Source organism: Acanthochromis polyacanthus, chromosome 16 (genome assembly GCF_021347895.1).
Source record: "Acanthochromis polyacanthus isolate Apoly-LR-REF ecotype Palm Island chromosome 16, KAUST_Apoly_ChrSc, whole genome shotgun sequence".
NCBI lineage: Eukaryota > Metazoa > Chordata > Actinopteri > Pomacentridae > Acanthochromis > Acanthochromis polyacanthus.
Window position 1 is genome coordinate 8,023,876 of NC_067128.1, and position 17,822 is coordinate 8,041,697.

Here is a 17,822-nt window from a genome sequence, read left to right on the forward strand (position 1 = left end):
TCCTTCCCACCTTCCACCTTCATGTTTGGGGCACACCCTGTCCGTTTCCTGGGTGAACTGGATCTTTTCTAACACACACCGACACCCACCTCAACACACACACACACACACACACACACACACACACACACACACACACACACACACACACACACACATGTTTGTACTTCTATCTTAGTGAGGACATCCATAGGCGTAATGCATTTCCTAGAGCCTTACCCTAACCTTAACCATCACAACTGATTGCCTAAACTTAATCCTTACCCTAACCCTAACCAAACCTCAATTCATACCTGTTCTCTAAAAACAAGTCTTCACCCTCAAACATGGCTGTTTCAAAGTGAGGACCGGCCAAAATGTCCTCACTTTGTAAAAATGTCCTCACTTTGATAGTTAAATGCAGAAAATGGTCCTCACCATGTAGCAAGTACAAGAACACACACACACACACACACACACACACACACACACACACACACACACACACACACACACACACACACACACACACACGCCGAGAGCAGAGATGGCCGGGCTTTAGTTACCTCCTGTCCAGATTATGTTCAACTTGATCCGTGTAAATGATCTCTAATTATGGTCCTAAGCATGCAGGTTGGGACTGTTTCTCCTCTGTATGTGTGTGTGTGTGTGTGTGTGTGTTGTGTTTCTGAGCATGTGAGGATTAGGATGGTGTGCGACGGCTGGTTTTCTTGCCAGAGAGAGAGAGAGAGGGTGAATCACTGAGTGCCTGAGCAACCTGGCTTCAATCTCTGGCTTTCATTTAATTCAAAAAAGACAAAGAGCCTGGGCGCTGTAGTCTCAGGCTAAGTTTAATATGTTGAACATCAGGTCTGTCTGGAAGGCAAACAGCGACAACCAGAAAGAACCAGAGCAAAGACTGCAGACAATAAACACAGAGAGGAAAGGAAAAGAAAAAAAAACACAGGCAAAATACTGTGAGTCACATGTTGTGTTTTAGTCTTCAGGAGAGTGTAGTGGTTATTCCTAAGTAAACACAACTCTTCTGATTCACTTTATGGATTAAAATGCTTCTAAATTGGATAAGCGAGAAGAAACTGAACTGTCTGGAGCCCTTCCAACACTCTTAAAGGCTCTGGTGCAAAATTATCAGATTTATTTTCTTCACTTTTAATTTCTGGAAGCATTTTCAGTGATAGATACAACTTCATTACAGTAAACAGGGATAGGAAACTTTTTGATGCATAGAAACATAAAGTTCCAAACAATGTTGTGTCACATAATTCCTCAGAAAATGAAGTGTCTCTAGTCATAATGGAAAAAATGCACTCTGTGATGCAAATAAAAGCAAATAAACGGATGCAATGGTCAGTTTTTTGGTGAAATGAACAAAAAATGTACCTTTTTCAATATCTTCCCGAGTCCTAAAAGCAAAAGTCACTTGAACTTTCCTAGTGATTCTAATGAATTTGCAAATATATTTTTAAAAAAAACCATTAAATAGAGAATCAAATGACATTGAATTGACCAATAAAACACTGTATTAATGTGCAATCAGATCATTTAGAGTATCTGCATGGTGAGTTGGCTGTCAAACAAGCACACACCGACATCTGACATGTGCATGACGACCTGCTACAACTGATGGTTTTGCTCCGCTGAAGCAGCTCCGTCAATTGGACAAGCCTCACTACCAGTCCAGCCAGGTTTAACGACTCATGCTGCACTTAGCTGGTCCACTTCAGTCGCGCACTTTATGGTCACCTGAAGTGCTCTTTGCTCTGGAGTGGTCAGCAAACAGCTGTGAGCACCCTCGTCTCTTTACAGCCCCGACGATCCTCACAAGGAGCTCAAACAGCCCAGTGAGTGCTTTGCGATGGACACATGAAGACATTAAACCGTAAACATGTTCAAAGTTTGACGTCATATGCAGATATTGGATAAGGAACAGCTGCATACAATTCCTGGTGTATATTTTGAGTTGACCAACGTCCCTATTCCTTGGGTTTAAACAGCTGTAATAAACTGACGATCTGTGGTGGTTTGAGCACCGAAGCAGACACGCGACTTCCAGGGAGGATCCCTCAGTAATAAAACACAGTCCAAGGAATAACAAAGAGGGGATTTCGGACTGGAAAGGCCATAACTTTGGAAAATACCCACTTGGTTTGGCTAGACTTGGCTGAACTTTGTGTTGTGTTTTCGCACAGAGTGATGAGAAGGACTGTGTCGTGCAAGAGAGGTTTCAGGGGAGGAGAAACAGGAAAGGAGTGACCAATAAAAGGCAGAAAGTTCATGCAGTTCTATTTATCCAACACTGGGCATCTGCATGCACATGTATGTACAGTGCAGTCTGCAGGACTACTAATTTTGGGATGTTTGGCAGTGGTCAACAAAGATTTAACAGATGACAACAGTGAAGCTGCAGAAAGTATAAAGTGGCTTTCTTTTTTTGGTATATTTATATAGACTTCAAAAAATCTCACGATGTTCCCAGGATGAATGAAACACAGTGAGGTCTGGATCTATCCCAGGATCTCCTCGGAGTTGGACATGCAGAAAACCTCCAAAAGAAGGCATGCAATAGGGATTATAATCAAATGCTCAAACTACCTTAACTGGTTCTTTTCGACACAAAGGAGCTGCGACTCTACTTTGAGTTCCCTCTGAATGTCTGAGCTCCTCACCTGGTCTGAAGTTTGAGCCCAGACACCATATGGAGAAGAATTTCAGCTCCTTGTATCCACAATCTCATTCTTTCAATCAAAGCTCACAGGGAAGGGCTGCAGCAAAGACTGACTGGTGAATCAAATAAAACTCTCTTAATAATGATGACTTTTGAGAAAATCGAGAGAACCAAAGAGTATGAAGGAAGCTCTCCTATTAACTGTGTCCAGTATTACAATACTTAAATCTACTGAAAGAGAAACAGTGCCAAGAAAGCATTCTTCTTCAAATCCATTTTGCCTCAAACAAAACTAACCACAACAAAAGGTAAACAAAGCACAACCCTCAAGTGATGTCTTTAAGCCTGCAAACATGTATTTTGTGAGGAGGCACGAAATGAATTCACTGTGACACTTTCTGATGTGACCAAAGATCATGAAAGGATTCTAAGTAATAGAGAGACATCAATGTCAAAATTTGCAGCATGACATCAGTGTGGAGACCTCAGGACAAGTGGCCTTTCTTTCTTTCTTCTTGTCATCTTTATTCTGACAGTTCCACTCTAATTCCTCCCTGCACCTCTCTCACTAATGTCCATTACATCAATTTCAAGCACAACATTCCTGCCAGTGTCTCGACTTCGCCCAATTTCTTTCTCTTTTCCTGTCATTTGTGCATCCAAACTCAGAATATGTCTGGCAGGTCGTAAAGTAAAGCTGCCAAGTGTGCGTATGAGCTCCACAGGACATTCCTATGGGCTCAGACCATGCCTCTCCAAGCATATACTTTACTATGTAAAAATACACACTGACCAGCCTGTACACAGCACATGGCTGCAGACCACCAGCACTCACATTTGCATTTGGAGTCCATGTGTTCATCAGACTCGAAGCAGTTTCGAAGTTTCAACTGCATGTGCATTTTCCTTTGTACGATGAAGAGCAAATCACAGCAGTTGCTCTGTAACACATCACCTATGAGAGTGTTACACCTGTTGCTTTAACTGCTACCTGAATGCAATATGTTCTGGACATAACAAAACAAATGTCTGAAATTTAGACCTTTTCTAGCTAAAAAGTCAACTAAAATAAACGATATGCAGAAAAATAAGCAAATTGAAGAGAATTACAACAGACACAAAGAAACACTACCAGGAAATGATTTTGTTACAATGTTTTTAAAATCTCAATTGCATGTAAAGCAAATTAGCATAAGAAACTGAAAAAAAATCCTTTGAACAATATGACATGTATACATATCCAAGTCTATCAGTCATCAGCTGCTGCCAGTGGACCAAGTTGTGAGATGCAAACTGATAAGATCAACATTAGAGGGTTTAGAAGAAAGGAGCTGAAATATTTCATCTGAAAGAACCAGAATGTAGTGAGAAAGATTAAGATTTTAGTCCAAGATAGGAGTGACCACACACTTTGCGCCATTCATAGATCCACAAATCAATGTTGTTTGTCCGTGTGGGTTCTTGTTTATCCTGCAACAGGCCTACCAGATGGCAACCGAGTTCGATGCCATTCAGCCCAAGTTGTTTGTTGCAAAACTGCACAGCCCTCTCTAACTCAAGAGCACTGGAAGTGTAACTGAAGCCAGCCGCCGTTTTAGGATGACGAAAAGGAGAATGCATTGTTTTCAAGCAAGGACAAGACATTGTGTGACTTACAGCCAGGCCGTCTTTGTCTTCGCTTTGGCAGCGTCTTTGCAAACACTTCAAAGCGAAGGGACCAGTGCAACTGCAAGACAGTGAGAAATGAGGAGGAGAGATCCCCGAGGAATGAAAGTAGGAAGAAAAGATGAGAGGAAGGGCCAAAGGTCAAACACCACCCACTCCCTTGCTTTTTTCCTCTTTTCCATTTCCCACTCGCTCCGTCTCATTTTGAATTCTGCCTTTTGTAGGACTTAAATCCCTAAAACATCTCTCAATCGCAAATCAATCTACCAAAATTCTTTCAGTACCTACAGCTTTTGTCTCAAGTTTTTTTTTCAAAAACCTTCAAACATAATCTTTGGAGCAGGTTTGGAGCAGCATCTAAAGTCCTCGCTGACTCGGCCTCTCATCCTCCGTCGCGTCCACTTTAGGTCAGTCTGGTGTTTCTGATAGAGATATAGGCTTGATCTCAACTGACGCTAAGGGCCTTACGGTGTCACTCTGAATTTCACACCGCAGCTGAATGAAAGTGGAAAGCAGGAGAAGAAGCGAGGGGGCAGAGCTGGGAGAGACGTAGAGAGGCGAAGGATGGTATTGGTGACATGAGGCGGGGTTTCAGCTGAACAACTTATCACTGGATTAACAAAGAGATGAACTAAGTTGATGTGTCGGCTCACGGTAAGCTGCACAACATCTCAACACGCACTACAACCGGCAAAGACTAAAGTTTGAGCTCAGTGGGTAATTTAACAGACTCCCGGGCTTTCACAGCCTCACAAAACATGGTTAAAGTAAACACACACACACACACACACACACACACACACACACACACACACACACACACACACACACACACACACACACACACACACACACACACACACACACACACACACACACACACACACACACACACACACACACACACACACACACACACGCACAGCTGGTCGGCTAATTACCAACAAATGGCTTCTTTCAGTAATGAAGTGAAAGCCCTTTAAATGATTCAACAATCACCTCACGCTTCCAATACATGCAGATTAACACCTCTTATGTCCAGATCATGTTTATGAGTTGCAGCTCTGTTTGTTTTCGACATGAGTGAGGAATGCTGCTTCGGTTGAGCGCACCGGTGTTTAAGCTGCGGGAAAAGCATCCACAAAGCGCAACACGGTCCCTATTTTCGGACACACACACGGTCTCGCAAGCCACTCTCGGGACACCCATGTGACCCCTTCGCTGCACACACCCTTGGCCCTCCCTCCCAGCGTGACACACTAGCCTCCTTCTCTGACCCGACTGGATTCCAGTCCAGAGCAAAACCTCACCACTGAATCATTTCACTCACTTTCCTGCAGAAATCTATCGTCCTAAAGCCCCTATGGCCTCACATCTGCACATGTGGGTGGACAAGAGTGAAATAAGAAAATTATTGATTTGTTCAGATTGCTCTAAAGGGACCTACCCCCCCTAAACCACCACCCTACATTCATGCAGCCTCTGTGGGGGCTGCAGTTTCTTGCACGTGAGTGCGCAGGATAGGGGGGCAGATGTCTTCCCAGAGGCCTGTACAAGCTGGGTGGGAGGAGGACGGAGGGGTCCATTGTCTCCTGCACCTCTAAACCAAAGAGTTTGCTCTAAACAGTAATTATTCCACCCCCTCCACTCCTGTCCTCTCTACCCATTTGTAGCCTCCCCCCAACTGCTGCCCTCAAGGCTCTAATTTGGGTCACAGGCTGCAGAATGGCATCTCAACACTCAAACCTACACCCAGCTAGAGGAAACTGACACATGTGTGTGCTTTTAAGAGATATGAAGAGACAAAACAAAACTTTCTTTTGCTCTTTAAGTGTTTGTTCAGAGGAATTTGATCAAAGAGAAGAGACACTTTGAATTCACAGAGATTCAATCTTGAAAACACAGACACACACTTAAACTTGTGTCATTTTCTGCACCACATGCATTTAACACTACCAGAGATTATATCTACGAGTGTCAACAAAGTAAAATTTACAACTACTAGAAAAGAAGAAAAAAACAGCAGAGCCTGTATGCACCATCATCTCAGCATCACCAGGAATTCAACCCACAAGGTCTGCGAGAAAGCAAACACGCTCCCATTCAACGCCAGGAGTGAGAAAACAAGCAGAGGACGCTGTTCATACAACAGAGACGAACGCTGTAGAGACACTTCACACAGCGCTGTCAGCTGAGGCAAAAAATATCACACAAACACTGCACAAAAGAGCCAACAAGATAAACAGCCAAAACCATCAGAGACTAGGAAGCAGACCTTGTGTTTATAAGTTGCTGTTTGATGTTTGTCCAATTGCCACTTGAAAAAAAAGGACATTTCAGACTTTTTGTGACTGGTGATCACTTAAATAATCAGTACAGAGCTCTTTTCACTCTGGAAACTGGATATTAATCTACAGGAATATGATTTGCAACCTCTATGGAGACGTGTAGACATGCAACACCTTTGACAATCAAATCCAATCCCACCACATCACAGAATCCCTTCACCTCTCAGCAAAACTTCTGCCTCTAATTTGAGCTTTCTGGGAATAATCGCCGCATATATTGAAGGGCTGAACATCTCCTGCTTACCGGTAGGCATCGTGGCTTGGCTCCCCTCCAACTAAAAAAGTGGGTGAATGACTTCTAAAAAGTGACAAGCAGGTTTAAGAGTGAGACAGCTCTCCAGCAGGGTCACATATCCAGAGTATTCCGAGCAGTATTCCCAAGTAGAGTCTGTAAAGAAAAATTTAAAAATCCCCTAGATTTCCCAAATGCTGCCAGTCATTGTGAATCCTTTCTCCTGGGAGTCAAAAGACACACACTGGAACAAGCACTCTGAGGCTGTGTTTTCTCCTCAACACACTCCTCTGGCTGATGTTCTTTCTTTTTCTTTCTCTCCCTTCAGTTAGCTGAGGATCTCCTGTGTCTGCCTCCCTCTCTCTCTCTGAATGCCTCCCTCCCTCCCTCTCTCCTGTGGCAACACATCCACTGTGTGCATGTGTGCGTCTATAAGTGCTCATATGTGTGTGTTTGCATGGGAGTGTGTGTGTGTCGGAGTGAATGGCCTCTGCTCCCTCCCCACCGAGCTCTCCCCTCCCCCTGACTCCTCCCTCCTCTCTCCAGCAGCAAATTACAAGGAGCAGGCAGTTCCACATTAAGTGCCTCCTCTCCTCTTTCCTCTCTTTCTTTTCCTACTTTTATCTTATTTCCTCTTTGTCTTCTTCTTCTTTTACTTCTCAAGTCCAGAATCAAACTTTTAGGCCGGGTCTGTGACGCTTTAGGGCCGGCGACACCTTTTTGTGCGTCTCCTGCAGGCTCAGCGGGCAGCTGGACTGCTGCTGGTACCGCACAGCTCCAGAGATCACACACATTCGCACACTTTACAGGCAGGAGAAGGGGGTGAGGGCTGATCAATAGGCCGCCAGACAAAAGCTCCTCGTCCACCGCGAGACACTGCACTGCTCATTGTATCCCAGATTAGCGAGAGACTGCACAGAATGAGCACACAAAGTGGGAGAATGTGGAAAAGAAAGGATGCAACTTTTACCAGATTTAAGAAGAGCATCTCAGAAACATATGCATTACATTTGAAGACATTGGTTTCAGCATTTTGGGATTATGAAACCTTAAAATGCCTACTAGTGTGTTTCGATATCAATGCCAATAACACATCTGAGATTCAGTAATCACTTAAAAAACTTTTCTTAAACATTAATCTACAAATCCACTTTTTCCTAATGGTAGGAAATTTGCCAAACCTCCCGATGCATCAGTGTTTGAAGGGATGTTCCACCAATTTACGTGTCATAGTCAACAGTTCTAAAATGGGTTCTGTGGCTCCGTGGGCTTCAAAAGTTTCCAGAGGAACTTTGATAAGAAATGGTGTCATCCCATAATTGGTCCAGTAGAGCAGCTCTGACTCCATTCTTTACAATACTGCAGCACATGTAGCAGAGTACAAACAGTGGTGCAGAGTCAAGTGGTGTCTTCATGGTAAGTTTATGAAGTACACTCAATCAGAAATACATACCTATATATGCATATGTATAAAGATTATCTGCCAATATGTTAACATCTGATTTTTTATGGAAAAACTGAGCTTGCCTCATACCAGGAGATTAAATTCTGCTTCTTTTGTTTTGACTGTTACCATTCACTGTTTTTCAATGTCAGCTATAAGCTCCTCAACTTTATGCGAGCGCACTATTCAATCCCTAGAAGATCCCTTCAATGCGGCTTTAACAAAAGCAGTCAAACAAGGACTTTCTTAAAATAAAAGACAGACTTTGCAAAGCAATGATTAAGATGAGGAATATTTGTTGAAGGACTACAGTTATGCTCCTGCAGAGATTCCCAAAAATTACTCATCACTGTTTCATCTATTTACACTGGTAAATCCAGATCCCTTTACAGTTCTTTCACAGACGGTGTGGAATATTTACACTTCTTGTTTGTCTTTACATTAGAGTTTGCCTAATAACACTTGATTTGTACAACAGAAAAAGACACGAGAACATTTGCTCACATGTGGTCTAGAGACACACAGATCCAAAAGTCAGCGAGTTTAGAGGTTAAATATGAAACAGAGCAACAATTAGTCAATTAATTGAACTATTAAAATAATCACCAACTAGTTTGATGATCTATTAATTGGTTTGAGTAATTTTTAAGAAATAAAAGTATAAATTCTTTGATTTTAGCTTCTTAAATGTGAATATATTTCCAGATTTTTTTCCACTCCTCTATGAAAATAACCTCAATATCTTTGGGTTGGGACAAAACAACATATTTAAAGACATCATTCTGGGCTGTATGAAACACTAATGAACAGTATTTTTTTACATTTCATAGATCAAACACCCAACTGAGTGTTGTCAACAGCTCAGTAAAACAATCAACAGATTATAATAATCATTACCTGCAGCCCTTTCTAATGTATTTTTCACCTGGTGCACATGGCTGTGACTTGTTAAACCTTAGAAATGTGACTGATCTATGCTTTCTTTTTTATTCTTTTGCTTTGGAGCTAAAATGATCACATAACTAATACATTAAATACAAAATAACATCATTTCCTGAGTACAAATACATCCTTTCTGTTCTCTCCTTAGGACCCCGTGATTCATCTTGTGACCCTCCATGCTCTAAGGTGTACTGTGTATAACTTCCTAAAGCATTTTTAATTCAGAACAGGCCTTGTGTCCCATCAGGACGACACATGCGACACAATGGGCCCTTAGTCTCATGCACTAAAGCCAATGTGTTGACTATTTGTCGTCCCTCTTTAAAGACAATCCTGGTCCCAGCAGCATGGGGTCCTGCCAGCGACCCCCCTCCTCTTCACCAATACAATAATAGAGACACCCTGGACTACCCCAGCGCTCACACACACACACACACACACACACACACACACACACACACACACACACACACACACACACACACACACACACACACACACACACACACACACACACACACACACACACACACACACACACACACACACACAGACACAGAGATCAGACCCCAGGAAGCACGACCCCCCTCTCTAATGGCCTGAGGGTCCGTTGACCCACGAAGCCCCAAAGCCTCCAGTCTGAATCCAGACTGTCCTGTCCACCTGCCACTCCCCCTCGGCCACCTTCCACCTCTCACACACACTGAGACCAGGCATAATGAGCACCTCCAGCTCGGCAAACACACTGAGGGGGCATCTAAACTTCTCGTTCAGCCAAGCACGACCTGTTGATGACAGAAACCTACAGCAACATTCAGCCTTATCTGATGCCCCCTGTGTGCTCCCACAGCCTCAGTTCCACTCCCAGCAGGACAACAACCAGAGGAATGAAGAAATTAAACTGTACCTCTTTTTCCTTGCAGCAAAACATGTAGAGAGTGGTTTACAACAGGGATCAAAAATGAAATGGGATGACACGTTTCTTGATGTTTTAGCTGTGGGTTTTTTTAAAAAAAAAAACACACAAAGAAAGGCTGCAGCAGCTCGTGGCTAGAGCTGAAATTGTTATTTTAATCACAGACTTTTTGTTTAGTCTATTAAATAATGGAACATCTTGGAAAGCGTCCATGTAAAAAGTCCAAAACGGAAAGATATTGAATTTACATGGATATGAAACACCGAAAACCAGCAAATCTTCACATCTGACAATGTTTTGACCTCTTTCTTGACTAATGAATTGAAGTGCTCGCTCAGAGATTTTGCATGTCAGGGTCAAAAAAAGCAATGACTCACCTACATTGTAAAGTCTTGCTCCATACTGCTGGAGTGAAATCATAGACATATCTTGGTTTGAACTTTGAAACATAAAGGAATACTTGTTGCCAAGACTCATATGAGCTCATTGGACTAATGTTTGTTTGGCAAATATGAAGCCACAGCCAGTTAAGGTTTACTGGAAACAAGCAGAAACATATATCCTGGTGAAAGAAACAAACAAAAAAAAACCTCACATACCAGCAGCTATTAGAGCCCACTGATGTTAAATTCATCACCATATGTAGAAACAACAATTTGTGGTTGTCTGTATTGCATTTGCACCATAGTGCTGAAAGAGCTGACCAATACTAACTGGTAAGTTTCACATTACTGACATTTCCGTTTTAAGACATATAAGCAAATGTGAAAAATTGTGTTAAAGCTAAGACAGGCAAAATTCCAGAAAAAAGACAGCCAAAAACATAAAAAGGCATGTGTTTCATCTGCACAAGCACCATGAGCTGGATCGACAGGCTTGACCAGAAGAAACCACCAGCGAGACTTTGCAAGAGTTGTCTAGCTTTTTATGTTCTGCAGGTTTTTCCGCCCTTGAATCGGCCGTTCCATCAGAAGGGACGTGCACATGTTCCTGCATTTCGACAACAGCCAATATGAACACCCTCTTTCTCAAAAGACCTTGATTAGCCATCATCTCCTGTCACAGGGTTGATTTTCTAAAGCCTAAACAGAGCAGAGAAGAGATACAGAAGTCTGTTTCTCTCTCAGACCGCTTGAATTTCAAAGTGCTTAAAGGGTATGATGATTTATGCTAAAATAGCAGAAAAAAAAATAAAGCTTTAGAAGTTCTGGTAGATTTTTTTATTAACCTTTAGAGAAAATTGCCATTTTTATGTCTTTATTAGGTCTTTATTTATATCAAATTAGACATTAAGAATTAGAAAGTAACAAATAAATGTTTACTTGTCAGGAGAGGTATAATAAAAGGACATTGCTTAGTTGCATTATGGGAAATGAATGGTCCAGGTTTTCCGGAGCTTTATTCATACAAAGATCATGGACTGTATTTAAAAGATGGGTACAGTCCCTTCAGGTCCTAAAACTGAATCCAATGCAGAAGTGCGTAAACTTGAATTCTATTTAACAGCCAGCAGGGAGCGACTCATATTGTATGGAAGGTTTATGAGAAAAATTATCCAACTTCTCACTCCATTTGTTACATCATTAAACATTTCCGTAATTAGTTCATGGTCTTAATGGCAAGGGTTAAGACTTGTGTAATGTGGCGTGATGTTCATTTCGGAAATGATAGTCCCATTGAGATGAAATTCGACAACAAAACATGGCATGTTTTAGGATATGGCTACCTTGTGATTGACAAGTCATTACCACATTGACCTATGTAGCATCTACGACTCGTTATCTCTGCTTTCAAAAGACCAAAATGGTAACAGCCAAATTCAAATTTAAGATTTTAAAACAGGAATCCAATGCATGACCTCATGTTTGCTACATCCATCTTTTATCACCAGTCCATGCCAGACAGTATCAAGAAAACTAGGACAACTTTTTCTGATTTTTCTCTCTCATGTCCTAAATTTTCTAGAAATATGTCACCAAATTGTTGCAGTTCGCATGTAAATGATTAACTGAAGATTATTTTTAAATGAACTTATTATTGCAGTAAAGCCAATAATATCTTAATACTTTTTCTAATCACATTGCGGCCAGAACTCCACACCTAACTCCTTCTATGCACCGCCGCCCTCGCTCAGCTTAGCTCCAAAGTCATTTCCCTTCGGCCTGTCATCCCTCTCTCCACTCAGTGATTTCCCAACAGGCCTCCCTTCTTTTCAAGGCTAACAACACGCTATAATAAGGCAGTGAGAGTTCAAGACCAAACACGCTCTCGAACTTCCTTCAGACATCCAAAGTCAGAATTGACGGTTTGAGAGGTGGCGAGGTTGCCAGGATGATTGGGGCCGAGGCGCTGCAGCAGTCGCCATGACAACGGCGAGGCATTCATCTCCATGGCCGAGCGGCATGTGGAAAGACAGCGAGGGAGGGAAAGGAGGAAGAAAATGCTTATTGTCAATAAACCACTCCATTCCTCATAAGACTCGGGCAGTGCAAACACTGAAGGAGGGCACGGGGTTCATACACGCTCTTTTCAATTTATACCACACACACAATCATTTGCTTTCCAAGAGCATTGTAAACTGAAAAGACCACAGCCTCTTGAAAATGTTTAGCGTGTGAGAGTGTGTGCAACCAGAAATAAGAACTGTCCCCAGCCACTTGAGCATGTCCTGAAGGGAGGAGGAGGACGGCTGCAGGCGGATAGAGGTGGAGGACTAATCTGATGGTTGTTGTTGTAGCAGGGTTGTATGTGCGACTGTATGTGTTTTTGTGTGCGTGTGTGAAATCACAACTATTCTGCAGCTCCAGCAGCCTGACAGCTTCTTCATTTTCTCAGCCATCACGAGTTTTTAAGTGCAGACTGTGTGTTTCTGTGGAAACGTGGACGAGAAATGGATTCAGAGAGACTGTGACTAACTGCAGGAGTTTGTGGGTGGAGGGTCATTCATATACAGTTTCCCCCTCCCTCTGTGACCCCGTCTGTCTTTGTCGTTGCCGAGATGGATCATCGGCAGACGCACACACACTCTTTCATTCTCCTCACACCGACGCCTTTGTTCCTTGCCGCCTGAGCTCTTCATCAACCCCTTAACAGACAGCGTTGTCCCTTTTCCTTCAAAAAATCATTCCTCACTCTCTGACAGCATCAGATTTGTCCCTCATTCAACATGTCTTCCAAAGTAAACAACAACATCAGCTTTTGTCCAGGCCTTGTGGAATAAGACAGAGAAGTCTTTTCTCTGATGTCCCTGTTGGCGCATCATTTATCTCTGACTTCTGAAACTATGACAGCTGAAAAATGAAATCTTTAGTTTGATGTGACAATTCATTCTATAGTTAAGGATTGAGGAGGTTTAGGAAAGACAATAGTTTGGGTTAAAATGTCAAACCTCCACTAAAGTTGGGAGTCTCTATATTTAGAATAATACCAACACAGTCAAGAGTATGGAACGATCAATGTCATGGTTTGGTTGGAAATGAAAGAAAGAAAGAAATAGTCTTGTGTTAAAGTCCCTCTCCCGTCACTGATTTAACCCCTAAAAATTTATCTTTGTGTATCAAAGTTGCATTATTTGCAGTCATTTTCAATAAATGTAATCATTCTGTTTCTTAAAATGTAACTCAAAGCCTCTACAATGTGAAGATGTACATAATCCCTGCCTTTGTCTCCAATCGTCACAGCTCGAGCACACCAGCTCACCTACACTGTAAAACTACCATAGGATATACAATGGCAAGTTGTTTTATTGGAGTGATTCAGCCATACATGTTTGAGCTGGGAACTGATTCTGAAGTAGTAATGTGATACAAAAAGATCCACCTTGCAAGCTGACAGGATCAGATGCTTACTGTAGGTTTGTTATGTAAAATCACTGCAAGTCAGAATCTTTATTTTTGGGATGATCATTGTTACACAACAGTTGGTGGTGGTTAATTGATTATTTCACTATTGAGGTGCCGTCCAGCATATAAGAAACAACATAAACTTGATTTTCACTGGGAGGTCCTTTAAGGTTCAGTGTTTCCTTGTGTTCCACATCTTAAAATTCAAATCTTAAGAATCTAGGGTTTCTAATCCAGAGCCTATCCGTATAATGACAGCTAATAAAGACATTCATTTCTTGATAGAGGGAGGCATCAAACTGTTTCACACTGAGCAACCAGTAGCATATCTACCTCTCAAATGTAACTTTTTGTAGGCACTAAAGCTGTGGTCGCAAGAAGAAGCTGACATTTCGCACTGATAAAAAAATGAGCCAATTTAAAGAAAAGGACGCGGCAGTTGCATTAACATAAATTAATAAAAGAAGATATTGCTTCTGAATACAGTGCAGTTAAGTACAAAGCAAAATGTATAAGTCTCATAAAAGTAGGATTTATGGCAGAGCTCTTGCATTGGATTTCTAGTTCTTCAGTTTATCCATAAATGCAACTTTTTCTATGTATCTGAGTCACAAACAAACATTTCCTTCTCCTAAATTAACAATTTGAACATATTTGGTGAGATGTACTCTCTGACTGGAGCTCTGTGGTGATCGATATTGATATTATATTGATCTTGGCCCGATTTCCACCTGTAGTTGTAGGAGTCAGCTAGTAGCAAATAAAGACAACCCCCCCTCTTCTTAATTCCACCTTTGAAGCTCTGATTAGTAACCTGTTTCTCGTCATCGTGCACAACACCAGATGTACAGTGTTTGAATCATTAAACAAGTCTGACAAGCGGAGCTGTAATTCAGAGGTCTGGACACAAGGTATCACGTAATATAGATGCCCTATGTCTGGATCCTTGGTAGAATTTCCAATGATGATGTGTGGATTTGAACAAAGTTTGACTCATGAGTCAAGATACAAGAGACAGAAATATCAGACTGATCTTAACAAACTGCCCAATGTGAGAAACTGTTGTCCTGTTACTGATGTAGCAACAATGCCTGCATGTCTCGAACAGAAAAAAGTCTACAAACCATGAATAGATCTTACACTAATGAGAACTAACAAGAAACATTTAACATTTTTAATGCTCAGACTGATCTAATAAAGTACTTGAGTAAAATCAGCAATCCCTTTAGCATAAACATGCTCTGATTTTCCCATTTTCCCAGATTTATGAGGCGTCCAGATTCCCGGACGATATTCCCTCTGGGCCGCAGCAGTCTGCTCACAGTGCCAGGACAAGTCCAGGAATTTTCTACCGTTTGCCGGCCAGAAACTTTGAGGCATCAGTTAGCGCTTATATAAGAGCAGGAATCCCTCAAAAAATTGGCCAGAGAGGAGCCGTGAGGAGCGTCCAGGAAAACAAGGAGCGTCTTTGCCATCCCAGCAGACTAAACAACAACAGCGTCACAGAAATAACTACAGCTGCTATAGCAACAGCATCAGCAGCGACAGCCGCAGCTAATGATAGAGCAGGGTGGCACCAGGGCCAGAGCAGAGCCCAGGAAAAAGTATTTACAATTGAAGATAATGTCAGTATTTAACTATGCAGTCAGTCGGTATTCACATTAACAGAGGCAGATAAAGGAGAAGAGGCCAGAAAGTGGGCGAGGAAGCAGAAAAACATGTGGATAATGGGAACTACAACCTTTATTTTCATGCAGGTAAATATTATTTGGCTGTGGGGGATGTTATGGTCACTCCATGAAGCAATGAGTATCTTTTTTATTCGAGATAAAAAGAAAAAAATAAAACTTTTACATTTGTGTCGCTCTGAAACTGAAAAGACAGTGGAGTGCCGGGCTACAATGTGTGTGTCTGTTGTTGTGTATACAAAGTTACTGTGCATTCACTGAGTACGTGAGCATGTGTGGTGGATATACGGAGGAAGCTGTGTTTGGCCTCAGATTAAAATGCAGGACGGGGGTCCCGCTCCAGGAAAAGACACCAGACAGAGGGACTTTTCTCCCATTAGGGAAACACGTGACTCTAAAATAATACATGCAGTGCTAGCACTATATTTATATTTCTAAAAAATGAAGTAATGTGTTCAACAGGCATACTTACTTCACTGTCATTTTAAAGCCACAACACATCTCAACAGTTGCTGCCATGCAAATTTCAAAATCTGCTTTTGAATCAGCCAATAACTAAAGGACTGGTTATAGAATCAAGTCTTCTTAAGCGTGATTATCATTAAATTTCAAACATAATAGGTCATTTTGATAACTTTACAAGCCATCTCACTAAAGGACAAGATCATTTTAAGGCTTAAACAAAAAAATAATATATATATATACAGTCCGACACAAAAAGCATAAAAGTAGCAACCAGTTCAACAGATAAAGTGACAAAAATCATCCAGCCTATAAAACAAATGAGTCTTTCCCTATATTGTCTGTAAATCTGTCAGAAGCTGGGTGCTCCAGTTACGACTCCTCAAATGAGGACACACCACAAAGGACAACACCTATATATGTACGCACATAGACGCACTCGCTAGAATGTGGGGTTATTGTACAAAAACTGCACTTAAAAATATAATTAAGCTTCAAAAAGGACAAATCTGATCTGATCCCCTGTTGAAGCTCTAATATTTTGATTTTCTAACCAAACAGAATTTCAAAACTGCCCTGAAAACGCTGCTGAATCCGGTTAAAGTTAGATCTACAGGCCTCTAAAAGACAGGACCTCATCCTCTCAGACACATCAAGGTGAAGTCATTACTACTGTCCACAACTCACCACACACGCAGTTTTCCCACAAAGGTAGCGGTCAGCATCTCCTGAGCTTAAAGAGAAACTAACTGGAACAGGCTGCCATGCTGTCTAATTAGACAAGAGGCCAAAGGTGCCATTAAGACCTGTGCTAAATTGAAACTTTGGGATGTATAATTGCCGGTCAGACTGGGTTTTGTGGGCTACAACCTCTGCAATTATGATTAAATAAACACCTGGCCTTTAAAGAAGGGGGAAAAAAGCTCAGTACAGTACTGTCTAAGGTACAAAAAAACATTTACAGTCATTACTTCAGACATATCAACAAACTGGAGTTCCGCTCTGTTTACACACAACCTGTCACCCACCTCACAGAGACCATTCCCACGATTAGCCTTTCCTCAGCCGCTGGCGTCCCGGTATCCTTTCACAGGTTAGATCCATGTCGGTGCATTTGAAAAAGTTTCTATGCTGTCTTAGAGAGAGGCAGGTAGGGCTCGGCGGTCCACGGTCCACACCTTCTACAGTGTGAGGTCAGTTCAGAGAGGAAAAAGAGACACAGAGAAAAGAGGGGAGAGAGCGAGTGTTGTTGGGGGGGGGGGGGGGGGGGGGGAACAGATGGAAGCAACGGAACTGACTGCCCACTGGGAGGGGAGGGAGAGAAGAGCTCGCACATCCAAGCAGCCCCACTTCCTGACCAATTACTGCTGCAAGACTAGCCTCTCTCTCCCCCTTGTCTCTCTCTCCTCTCTCTCTCTTTCCGATTAGGCCTTCTCTCCTCCCTCACTTTGCAGTGTGGAATCGCCGCGAGAGCTGGAGATCTGCCAGCACTGCAGGCGACACAAGTGACAGAAATCCAACAAAAAAATAAAGAAGAGGCGAGAGGAGCCGTCACTGAAACTGTGACAACACGCCTGGAGAAAGAGGATCAAGAGTTAATGTAGCAGAACAGGAGTGT

At 42.2% G+C, this 17,822-nt stretch overlaps 1 protein-coding gene across 2 annotated transcripts in view; it reads right to left on the reverse strand.

Moving 5' to 3' along the window:
- The window catches only part of LOC110964091 (pleckstrin homology domain-containing family G member 1), a 49,440-nt gene extending 31,980 nt beyond the window's left edge, over positions 1-17,460 (reverse strand). Inside the window, exon 1 of one of the 2 annotated variants that reach the window (XM_022212702.2) lies at positions 17,233-17,460. Coding sequence is in view for 1 of the 2 variants with exons in the window: in XM_051960748.1 (XP_051816708.1) it covers positions 6,923-6,932 (10 nt within the window). In the remaining variant the exon portion in view is untranslated. Of the gene's footprint in view, positions 1-6,922; positions 7,270-17,232 lie in introns of those variants that run through there. The other variant, XM_051960748.1, reaches the window with a different exon arrangement.
- Between the last annotated feature and the right edge of the window lie 362 nt (positions 17,461-17,822).